General features: G+C 43.6%; 1 protein-coding gene across 4 annotated transcripts; it reads right to left on the reverse strand.

The window, feature by feature from the left end:
- Window positions 1–748: 748 nt before the first annotated feature.
- Window positions 749–9,160, reverse strand: abcb11a (ATP-binding cassette, sub-family B (MDR/TAP), member 11a). Of its 4 annotated transcripts, none has more exons than XM_084442784.1 (25): window positions 9,117–9,160; window positions 8,773–8,992; window positions 8,527–8,611; window positions 8,249–8,382; window positions 7,952–8,123; window positions 7,656–7,780; window positions 7,393–7,567; window positions 7,172–7,285; window positions 6,962–7,072; window positions 6,756–6,881; window positions 6,451–6,654; window positions 6,142–6,312; window positions 5,797–5,998; window positions 5,638–5,716; window positions 5,398–5,530; window positions 5,110–5,265; window positions 4,863–4,967; window positions 4,286–4,447; window positions 3,887–4,090; window positions 3,523–3,764; window positions 2,829–2,985; window positions 2,504–2,701; window positions 1,646–1,852; window positions 1,314–1,460; window positions 749–1,103 (listed from the first exon to the last, which is right to left on the reverse strand). In XM_084442784.1, exons 2-25 carry the CDS (start codon window positions 8,982–8,984, stop codon window positions 903–905), a joined length of 3,822 nt encoding a protein of 1,273 aa, XP_084298910.1. In that variant the 5' UTR covers window positions 8,985–8,992; window positions 9,117–9,160; the 3' UTR covers window positions 749–902. The 4 variants fall into 4 exon arrangements, with proteins under 4 accessions (XP_084298910.1, XP_084298909.1, XP_084298908.1 ...); XM_084442783.1 differs by having other exon boundaries at window positions 8,773–9,014; XM_084442782.1 differs by lacking the exon at window positions 9,117–9,160 and having other exon boundaries at window positions 8,773–9,089.
- Between the last annotated feature and the right edge of the window lie 3,131 nt (window positions 9,161–12,291).

Below are 12,291 nucleotides of genomic sequence, written 5' to 3' on the forward strand. Positions count from 1 at the left end.
AAGCTTCCACAACAAAAACAGAACGATGAATGGTCGGGATTTTACAAATAGTGATTCATTTGTACAGAATATTTACAGACGCACATACACTTCTACGTAAACAAATAAATACTGTGTAATATAGCACAAATTCAATCAGCCATATGATTTACACTCCTGATTGTAAACACTTTGAATTTCTTAAAACTCTGTTATTCTGTAAGTGCTCATCCACTCAACAACAATGATCACTAAAAATATGCTTTCTTTGGTTCTATAATGAATCCCGTCAAGACAGAGAGGACAGTATAGTGAGAAAAATGGGCACTGAGAGCCTCCAGCCACAGTAACTTAAAACGTAATGCCTTAAAGGACAATGCTCGTTTTTGACAACCTGGACCTTATTTACGACATATTATAAGAGGTTTGACTCACCGAGATCACTTTGGTGTAGTTCGGAGGCCTGTAGAAGAAATTTAAAATCCAGCGCGAGCCAGTATATCCATGTAATGGCGGTGGTCGGGGCACTGAGAATGCAGTTTCTAAAAATCTATTTTCTGCCGCGAAACGGTTGTTTTCATCAATCTGTCTTGATGAATCGCTAGTTGTGCTTACATAGAGCGTAGGCCTGTTGTGGTTTTTCACATGCCTCTGTAATATGATCTTTAGAAACGTCTTTAGACACGAAATAGCTTCCTCACTTGCTCCAGCACGCATGCGCACAGCGTGCTGGAGCAACGATTGCGCGCTGTGCGCATGCGTGCTGGAGCAAGTGAGGAAGCTATTTCGTTTCGAAAGACATTTCTTTAACTCCTTTAACGTCTTAAAATGCTGAAAACACTTGAATTCCTTGAATACCCTTTTAAATACACAAACATATAAGAATCATTCTCCGCCTGCACTGTCTCACTGGAAATGAGGTTTTAACTCATTGGGGCCCCTGTTGTGACTAGTTTGTAGTAAGCAGCCCTCTTGGCCATGAGTTCATCATGAGTGCCCTTCTCTATGACGGAGCCCTGAGACATGACCGCGATGATGTCAGCCGACTGGATAGTGGACAGTCTGTGAGCGATGACGATACAGGTGCGTCCTCGTCTCGCCTCGTCCAGAGCGGCTTGGACCGTCTGTGGGCCAACAGAACATTGTCAGAGACAAACGCATCAGTCTGACCTTAACTTAAAGGTCAATCGTCATAGTCTTTCATGCAATGCTGTTAATACAAATATGTTGAGCAATGTTGAGAAATATTCTTCCTATACTAGCAAAGATGACCCAGAGAGAGAGATGAGGTTTGTCTGTGTCAGTTCATCTGGTTGTTCTTTTGGTAACATTACCCTTTCACTCTCCGTGTCCAGAGCAGAGGTGGCCTCGTCCAGCAGTAGTATTTTGGGGTTCCTGACGATGGCCCGTGCGATGGCGATGCGCTGTTTCTGTCCTCTGGACAGCTGGGAGCCCTGGGCACCCACCTGCGTCTCGTATTTCTGTCACAAGCAAAGATACAACAGTATTCTAAGGGTTAAATATATATCAAGCACTCATGATAAAAAAAGAGCACCACGATAGAGACTTTTACTGTGAAGTGAAGTTAACACTACATAGTGGAATAGCCAACAGGCATTAGCAGGCATTTGATGAAGCTTATAGGATTATATATTAGCGTACTGACATCTGGTAGGGTCATGACAAAGTCATGGAGATAGGCTTTCTTGGCAGCTTCAACGATCTTCTCCATGCTGACGTTCTGGAAGTTATCTCCATACTGGATGTTCTCAGCAATGCTGCAGTCAAACAGCACCGGCTCCTGGGACACTATGCCGATCTTCGACCTCAGGAACGGCACGTTGACACTATGAGACGGACGGCCATCGATCAGCTGGAATAAAAAAAAAATAGAAACAACAATATGATTATCATACTGTTAGTCATGTCGGAGGCAATGGATTTGGACTTAAGAAATGAAACTGTTATGTAACTAATTTCATGTAACTAAATTCAACTTGTAAATAAGTTGTTGCTGACGGAGCATCACATTAGTGCTACCTACCACTTATTATGAGTACCCAGAAGATCTCACTATGGCAAGTACTTCTGGGAACAAGCCATGATACCCGTGGACACCAATGAGAATCCGATCGGATATTCAACCGGATGCTGATTGGGCCGTACAGATAGTGGGCTCTCTGGAGAGGCTGATTTGGCCTCTGATTGGTCACTGACCGCAGATTTCCACTTTATCAAGTATTGCTAACGAGTCCTGAGCTCTAGCGAGCTGTTGGTAACATATATGGCACACAAGGTGCGATTTACTGGGACTTTCTTCCAAGTTAACTCTCACTTAACTCTCACTTCAGGTTTTTATTACACAAACGGCAAAGTGTATTACCTAAATTAGTTTTTCATTTAGTCACGACTACACGCTCCCGATGAAATAATGTTCAAACGCAGCTGGATTTAAAAGACAGGCTAATGCGCTGGCTCCGCCCCTCTGCCCATGTTTTGTGGCGCTTGACTCCAGACTACCCACCACTTGACCCTGGTCAGGATCATAGAACCTCTCCAGCAGCTGGACGCTGGTGCTCTTCCCACAGCCGCTGGTGCCCACGAAGGCCAACGTCTGGCCGGGCTTCACAGACACCACCAGCCCCTTCAGCACCTGCACGTCTGGACGCGTCGGGTACGTGAATTTGCAGTCGACAAACTCCACCTCCCCGTTGAAATGATCCTGGGAGGGAAAGAGAACATGACTTCACCACACCGTTTAAGTGATGGTGAAATTCATCAACAATGAAACGATGTTTGATTTGACAGATTTGAAATACATGTTTTGTTTGTTTTTACCCCTCCCTCACCCATTTCTCTCCCTCTGTGTGGCTGGTGTTGATCTTAGGGACACGGTCCAGCAGTTTGAAGAACTGGGCAGCTGCTATTTTGGCTTTGGCGTAGTCCGGGGTGAACGAGGACGCTTTGCCCAGAGCCGTTCCGCTGATCACTATGGCTGAGATCACTCTGGGAGGAAACAACAGTGGCATGAGACTGGTCTCTCCATAAACCTGGAAGGCTGCTGGTTTCTCCCGAAACAGTTATTTTCCGCATTTTGTAGACCTTTCACGTTGCTAACTGGGATATAAACTAGAGATGCACCGATATGAAAATTTTGGCCGATACCGATATCAGATATTAACATTGCTGTCATGGCCGATAACCGATATTTACCAATGGCGATATGATCTGTATAAAAACACATTTCTATGATAATCAAATGTTATACATACTGAAAAACACATGGAAACACTGTCTCTATTTCCAAAACATTTGGAAAAGCCAATAAATCTTAGATTTACTGCATTGTTTCCTCTCAAAACCTCACATCGGCCCAGTTTTGCACATCAGACCGATACCGATAAACTAAAAAATTACTAACATCGCCCGATACCGATATGATTGCCGATATATCGTGCATCCCTAATATAAACGTACATCACATACCAAATTAAAGTATTCAAGATATATGGCCGTGCGACTCTTGACAAAACACAAACAAACCTGAACACCATCAGATACTGCAGTCCTTCAGAGCTGACCAGATAGCCTCCATATCTGAAGGAGGCTGCGTATGCCATAAAGATAACACACTGAGCAAAGCCGAAGCAAAGGCCGTAGATATTGGCCTTCTTCTTGGCAGATTTGTATGGAGCCTCCAGCTGCTGCTCGTACGCGTCCACAAAGGCGCTCTCCTTGGCCAGCCCAGCTATGGTCCTGATATTGGTAAGAGCCTCACTGGACAACTGTGAGAGGGATGAGAGATGGTGAAATCCTGAAGTCAATCCCAGTTCCCCTCCTCTGAGGTATTTTGATAACACAGAGAGTCAGCTCACTGATCCAGATGGAGTGATAGTTTAAAGATCACCTGTCCCGCCTGCTCCATCGCCGTCTTATCCTCGTTTGCGAATCCCGTTAGCATTTTAGCTTGGAAGGCCCCAGACAACCCAATGAGTGGTAGGAAACACACCACCACCAAGCTTAGCTTCCAGCTGAAGTAGAAGGCGATGATAAGAGATGCCCCGATGTTGGTCAAGGAGTTAACAATCATTCCAATCTGAGATCCTGTTGCCTGCAAAGAACATACAGACAAAACCTCTTTACGGCTGTTTTCCGGCGCAGATCAACGCTCTTCATCATCATTTTTCAAAACCGCCTCACAATGAAATCACCGTTATTCGGCTAAAATGCACATTTTAGTCATAAAATATCTGGGGGAAAAAACACAACAGAAGAAGAATGCTTAGACAATATCGCTGACACCCACCCCCTGGACCATGGAGGCGTCGGTGGCCAGCCTGGTGGTCAGGGCTCCTGGGCTGTTCCTGGGGTCATCGAACCAGCCGACCTCCTGCCTCAACATGGCCTGGAAGCCCACCTTCCTCAGCCGGCGAGTCAGCAGCTCTCCAGACTTCCCGAAGGCATAACCCTGTAACAGCACCTCGCATACGTCAACCTGCTATTGTGTTCTGTGCGCTGGTACTGTATGTACTAAACTTTAATAGGTAAGTAAGTAAGTAAGTAAGTAAATAAGTAAGTAAGTAAGTAAGTAAGTAAGTAAGTAAACTTTATTTATACAGCGCTCTTCACAGCACGAATGTACAGAGTGCTTTACAGTAATACGTTAAAATCAAACATAAAATATGCAATCCAAAAACACATTAAAACAAGAAAGAAAAAAAGCATTGCAAACATTGCAAGCAGCAAAAAGTAGCAATTATAAATTCCCAAAGGCCTGTCTGAACAAGTGTGTCTTTAGTTGTTTTGTGAACATGTGTGTACAGTGTAAGCATCCGAGTATGGACTGTTATCACACAATTTAGCCCACAGGTGACAAAACCAACCTGTAGGAACTGGGAGAAGAAGCTCATCACAGCCACGGCACAGAACAGAATACAGATTCCATCGATCTGCTGCCTCTGCTCTTCGGGGTCACGGATAGCAAACGTCTGAATAAATATAAACGACAACGATACACAAATATGACTTCCGTTATATGATTCACATTATAGCCAAAGAATAACATAGTTTTCCATTTGTGCAGGCTGCGCCATGTTAAAATAGATACCCAGAGAGATAGGCTACTCGTACCCCTAGAATCTGGCTGAAAAGGATAGCATAGATGGGATTGACTGAGCCATTTATAGCCGCCCCCAGAGATCCTAGCAGCATGTAGGGCCACTCGGGCTGGTTATACTTCAGAATACGAGTCACTGGGGAGGCCTCCTCTACTTCATCTCCAGGTTTCTGTGGCAGAGATGATGCAGGTGGATGGTTTTAATTCTATCGTGAAAGAACATTTTATAAAATTCGTACTATAATGGGTACATACAGTAATACATGATATGCGGCAATACTCTCATAAAAGCGCCTCAGTACCTTGAAATGTTCCATCTCACTGTCTATTGTAGCGCTAAGTGCGTCTGATTTGATTTGAAGACTGCCAGATATAGCATCAGGGACCATCAGTTCATTTGATATTTGTGTTTGAGATCGCAGCCGAATAGATCTCCTTTGGCAGAGAGAATGAATTCAAGTTTTACTTGTGTGTTAAATGAATTAAGTGCTCTATTTGGTTGACCATCGAAAGCATGCTTTAAAAGGCCGGATTAGATTTACCTTAATCCAGATTTATAGCTTCCTCTGCTGAAACTCCTCACTCGAATGCATTCCTCCTCCATCGTGTCACACGCAGAATCTGAAAACAAAACTGTTTGTTTCAGGCAAAGATCATACCGGAAGGGACAAAGTATAACGTTCTCTGAGTGTCTGACGTACCGTTGGTTCCTTTGACATGAGACCCATTGTTCTCTTGGTTCTGAAGGGTAACCAGGGTAAAGTAGACGCCCATCTTCTCCAGAAGCTCGCTGTGCGTTCCTCTCTCCACGGCCTTTCCGTGCTCGAAGCCAATGATCACGTTTGCATTCCTGACAGTCGACAGACGGTGGGCGATGCTAATGGTCGTCCTGCCCATACGAGCCTGGCGGCGGTGAGAGATTCAACCACGTGTCACCGAGTATCACCATGAGGTACAACTGGAGTTCAAAAAGCAACATGTACCGCACAGTATGATGCTTTCGTCTGTCTGGATGGACGGAGCGTGAGCGGTGAAGAGTCTCCTACCTTATCGAGAGCTTCCTGCACCACGGCCTCGCTCTCGTTGTCCAGGGCGGAGGTGGCCATGTCCAGCAGCAGAATCCTGGGGTTGCGGATCAGAGCTCTGGCGATAGCGATCCTCTGCTTCTGTCCACCACTCATCTGGCCACCACCCTCTCCCACCAGCGTGTCAAACTTCTGAATATCCAGTATGAGTAACTTTGCTTAGTACTATGAATACATAGCCTACAGTAGCGAATGAGATATACAATAGGGGTCATATCATATAACGTATTACCTTACATACGTTCTAGAATCGTATGCCGTATAGGCTACCTGTGGCAGGTCCATGATGAAGTTGTAGGCGTTGGCCTCTTTTGTGGCCTGGATGATGTCATCCATGTTGACCCCTGGTCTTCCGTAGCGGATGTTCTCAGCGATGGTTGTGGAAAACAGCACGGGTTCCTGCTCCACGATGCCGATGAGGGAACGAAGCCATTGGATGTTCAGACTGCGGATGTCGTGACCGTCCAGGGTCACCTGGGAGTCAGAAGGAATGTGTGTCATTAACAATATCTAATGCTGTACACTTTAGCATGTTAGTAGTGGTACCGGAAACACGGAGGTTCCGTGAGTACTACCGTTCCTTCCTTGGGGTTGTAGAACCTTTGGATTAGTTGAATCGTGGTGCTCTTCCCAGATCCGCTTGGCCCCACGAAAGCCGTGGTTTCTCCTGCTTTAACCAGCATGCTCAGGTCATCTAAAATCTGACCACACAGCTAGGTTCATAGAGAGTTCTGCTTGGGGAAGGGACACCGGGAATAAAGACATTACTGTGTTAAATCACCTTGACATCTGGTCGAGAGGGGTAATTGAAAGTGATATTGCGGAACTCAATATCACCCGTGACTTTGTCTAGTTTGTGACCCTCCTCTGAGAAACAATCGATTTCTGGCTCCTAAGGAGGTAGAGAGAACGAGAAAAGGAACAATACTTATGTTTAGTGGATCGTTTCGTCGATCGCGGTAGCAAAGACGTACAGCAGATCTGGCCTCACCCGCTCTATCGTATCGAAGATGGTCTTTGCTGCGGCTCGACCGGATGCGAATGCCTCCAGGCAGGGAGAGGCCTGACCCAAGTTCATAGCTGCCATGAGAACACCAAAGAACACCTGGACACAGTTATCACACACCAGATTACTGGACTTCCCACCACTTTTATTACAGCAGTACATGCCGGGCAGATCAATGTACTTGACATCAATGTGAATTTCCATACCTGAATGAGACTTCCTGGTGTCAGCTCCCTGGTGTCGATGACCAGCCTGGAGCCGTACCAGAAGGCCAGAGCGTAGCAGAGGAAGATGATACACCACAGGTAGCCCTGAAACACGCCGATGACTGTTCCCTTCTTCACGCCCCAGTTCTGGGCTTCTACGAGGTTCCTGTCATACCTGTCAGAACGTCAGATGCATTCTGTTAACTTTGGACCTGGCCGGACCGTGTTCGTCGTCTCCCCCGGTATGAAAGAATGAGAGATACCTTTCAGCCTCCTTCTCCTCCCCTCCGAAGGCTGCCACGGTTCTGATGGAGGACAGCACCTCGTCAGCCACAGCCCCGGCCTTGGCGTAGGCCTCCAACCCCCGACCCGTCAGCGTGGCTACCGCCTGCACGGGGAACGACACGTCACGACACGCACCTCAGACAGGAAGAGAAAGGTTCAGGACTGACTATGTTACCTCAACCGTCACAAACCTTCACTTGTTAATTCATTTAAAATGCAAATATGAGAGCAAATCCTGAGGTGTACAGAGGTGTACTTTGTAAATCTGTCTCACCATGGCCATGAGTCCAGCAGCCAGACCGATGAGCGGGCTCACTGCGACGACCACTAGGGTCAGCTTCCACCCCCCAATGAAGCCCACCAGGAACCCGAAGATAAACGTGGAGATCCTCTCAATGAAGATAGACACCTGGTCAGCAATGGCGTTGTTGATCTTGTTGATGTCGCTGAGAAAAGAAATCTCCAATATTTGAAAATTGTCTGCAGGTAGTCACTGTACAGTATATAAAATATAAAAAACAACATATTTTGACTCTGCTCGAAGCAATCACATCGTGGTTATGAAACTTACTCTGATATCCTTGTGTTAAGTTCTCCAACAGAATTACAGTCAAACCAGCCTATCTCCATTCTCATGATCTTTCGGAAGTATGTCTTCCTGATTCGCTGTATCTGTCGTGCTGCAGCCGACACCCAGAGAGAAATCTAAACAGCAGGGTTGGATGTATACATGGCCATCAGCTCAGTCATCTGGCTATAGCAGAAGTAAGGGTCTTGAATAGAATGACCCATGAAGTATATACTGATTTACTGTATGTCAGCGCTTTTGGTTAATGTAAAACAACTTACTTGAAAATAACTAACAACCAGGACTGTCACTCCTATACCAATGTAGTAATATGCAAACATGGTCATTTGTGCCTCAATATCCACCCTGCAAAGTTGATGGATAGAGAAAAAATAATAATTGTAAATAATTATAATTATTATATTATATTTATTTATTATAATTAATAATAAACAACGTACATATCCTTGGCAATCTTGCCGAATTTAAAAGAGCATCGTACATACTTTGAGCTCAACTCAACTCACCCACAGATGACCGTGCTGTTGTCTGATGTCTCAAATATAGAGCCATTGGTCCAGGTGATTGTGTTGTTGATGCAGGTCTTGTTGGGGTCTGCCAGTTCCTGGACCTCCAGTTCGTACGTCACAAAGGTGTTGGTCATCATCCCGTAGACCAGCAACATGAGTGGGGAGGCAGCACCGTGGACCAGGGCACACAAGCCCCCAACCACCATCATCACCGTGTCTTTCCAGGTTGCAAAACGAAACTTGAGTAGAAATAGCCTGTTTAGACTGCTACAACAACCACAGAATTGGGGATGCTTCATGTAAAATGTATTGGAAATTAGTCATGTAGGTAGGATAATTACCAGCTGAAAGAATCCAACACCCAATCCATTCTCGTTTTTCTTTCCATCTCTGCAAACAGCAGAATAAGAAGAAGGTATTTGTCTACTTTGATGCCAAAACTGTAATGTATACTGTAATACAGTAGGTAGGCTACCAAATGTATTAAGAAAATAAATTTCTTACCCATTTTCCTCCTCTGTTGAAAAGAGAGGTGATTTTCAAATGAAACATCATAGAGATCACCATTTACTGTACTCTTACAATACCAGTGCATGATAAAGAAACTATCTGTATTACTGGCAGAAATGGGTCACTCACTTTCCTCTCTGTTCTCTGGCATGGTGGTCCAGTGATCTGTGTCCTCTTTCAGAGAGGTTACTTTTTGAAGTCTGATCGGCTCCTTCATAATCGAACTCAAACACAGACAGGCACGTCTTTGGGTCCTGAAGAAATTGAACAAATTACATACATTTGTATAATCATTTTTTGCATTAAAGCAAGTCTAGCCTGTATAACATTTCCCTGGCAGGATGGAAGTGAGATCACATTTGAAGTGAGACTCTCTGGAGTTCAGAGAGACCTGTCGGCCATGCCAGACCTGCTGGGAAGTCGAACTATTGGACTATGAGAGACTTGATTACATGACAGGTGTAACCTTGACATATTAAGATTCCTCAGCAATGTATTGCTTAAATATAGACAAAATGCAATATGTGAAATGGATTCTTAAGCCGTTCGTACAAAAAACAATTACAACTGTAACAGCATTTTTATTCACGATACTGACTAGAATGTAGGCTACAGTATGCAAATGTGAATGGTCAAAGTTGAACACAAAGTTGAAATACAAACAAATCACCTCAAAATATTTCAATAGTCCTATTCAATTTACAACAATAACAGGATTATGATGTGTTGATACAAAAATACAAAAATTTGTGGACAAAAACTCATGAAAATTTCTGATTCATGAAATGTTCAATATGTAGGATCTTTCATATTAAGATGGACAATAAGTTTGTCACTAGTATCTTGAAGAAGCAAGTTGTATTGTACCTGTTTTGTCCTCCTGTCAGTGTCTCTCCCTGGTCTCCTCTGTCCACCACGAACACCAGTGCTCCAGTCCAGAGGAAAGTCCTATCTTCTCAGGGTCCGCCTCTGCTCTTATCTCTCTCACTATTAGACTGATAAGAGTTCTGTCAGCATTAGGACTTTAACTGGAAAGCCTTTGTGGGTCAAATGTCCACTCATTGAACCGAGTTAATGTGCAGTATATTAACGTAATTATTGATGTTTTACACTAAATCTGCCTTTTCATTCATCCTCCAAGGTATAGCCTACTTGTGGGGATTATGTATGATTTTTTTTTTTATGGACAAATATTTTGGTAGAAAAATATCACAGCATTGAAAAGCAAGGTTAATTGCCATTTAGAAAATATAAATATAATAGAAAATATAGAATAGAACATATAAATATAAAGAATATGTAAATAAGTGTGTACTATGATTTTTTATGTGTAAACAACAACAGGGTACAGAACCTGAAAGCCTTGAGTGTTCCATTGTCAGGTGTGCATCACCAGGATGTTCTCACCAGGACGTTGTAAAAAGGGTTTAACGACCTGAAGGCCATTAGTCTGGACTGATATTCACACACTGGTATGTTACCTTAATACTGTGGGTGAGTCAGACTACATTGTTGCGGATTGTAAAAGGAGTGCAATGACCTACTCATCATTAGTGGCAACAAACAGAGAGACTCAATAAAAACATTTAGAAAGTCATCCTATGGATTGATGTCTCAAAAATAGACCAAATCGGGCTGAGGCTTTGGGGTGGAAAGATAATATTCACACTTTCCAGACATACAGTACTGTAGGCCTAAACCAGACCAGGGCCTGAACTCAGATCAGTCTGACATTCTCTGTACGTTTTTATCAACATAAGAGTTTTATCCTTATGAGGGTTGTATAGCTGGAGATCACACCTGCCACAATCTGATTATTAGGGAGGCACCCCAAGTACTAGTACCTGAGTACTCCATGCAATATGGGCCTTTCAACTCTTGTGGGGAGAATTCCAAAAAGCAAGACTTTTCTCCCCACAGAGTTCAAGTCCCTCGAGTCAAAACCAAGCTGGGAAAAGCTGCCTTTATTGTGCTCCTAAATTATGGAATGAGTTTCAAGAGATCTTCAAATTAGATGCCGTCTCATTGGGCAAATTCAAAAATGCAATAAATGAATTGGAATTCGAGGTCTGTGCATGTTCATCAGTTTGAATGTGTAAAATGTATTGATGTATCATTTTTGTTGTTGTATTGTTTTATGATTTAGAAATACTGAAGCTTTGTAACCAGGGCGCCATCGCAAATTAGACCTTGGTCTCAATGGGTTCCCTTAGATCAGGCATTCCCAAACTGTGAGGCGCGCCTCCCCTGGGGGGCCCCAAAGAAATTTAGGTGTGGAGGGATGGTTAGAAAAAATAATAAAAAAATGTAAGGAAAAATATGTTGTTGTTTTTTTAAATTTCTATGGTTTTTATGAATGAAACATCATTTTAAAGGTCAGAAAATCTAAATAAATAATGGGAGAGATGTATACAAAATTTGTGGATAGTGCAGAGAGCCTCCCCCCGCAGGCATGAATGTATTGTGGTTATATCATATATGATAATACTACAACTACTACTACTACTACTACTACTATTAATAATAATAATAATAATAATAATAAGGGGGTTGGGGGCTTTTACACATCTGTGCCCAGGGGCCCATTGTCTCAAGGCTTGCTGTAACAGGTGTCAAAGCTGTGCTGGAAAAAACCTTATGCACCAGTAGATTTAGGGTTGTGGTGGTCATTAGAATTTACTGTCTTTTGAAACTTTTAACAAACTCTTCACATAAAGCAGAGTTTTATTTTTTTAATTTTTACATATTTCACTATTGGAATAGGAACCAGTGAGCGATGTGTTGTGGAACTGATTGAATCAAACCCACGGCAGATGGGTTCAACGACCGCCAGGACAAATATGAGGTTAGACAGCAGAACTTGCGTTACGGCTGCCTATTAATAACCACATACAGTAACTGATGATAAGCCCAACCACGATGGGGCACCCTGTAATCAAGACAGGACTGGTCAGGATAATCTGGTCCTGCCTCCTTCCTATTACAGAGCACAAGGATCCTATTGAT

The sequence above is a fragment of the Borostomias antarcticus genome (assembly GCF_949987555.1).
Source record: "Borostomias antarcticus genome assembly, chromosome: 9".
Lineage (NCBI taxonomy): Eukaryota > Metazoa > Chordata > Actinopteri > Stomiiformes > Stomiidae > Borostomias > Borostomias antarcticus.

Excerpts from the sequence above, each read along its gene's own strand:
- abcb11a (XM_084442782.1), bottom strand. The coding sequence starts at position 9,074 with ATGAAGCATCCCCAATTCTGTGGTTGTTGTAGCAGTCTAAACAGGCTA. Across the intron at positions 7,781-7,951 it reads CTGCTGGACTCATGGCCATG|GCGGTAGCCACGCTGACGGG; the intron begins GTGAGACAGATT and ends TTCCCCGTGCAG. Across the intron at positions 7,286-7,392 it reads CACCAGGAAGTCTCATTCAG|GTGTTCTTTGGTGTTCTCAT; the intron begins GTATGGAAATTC and ends AACTGTGTCCAG.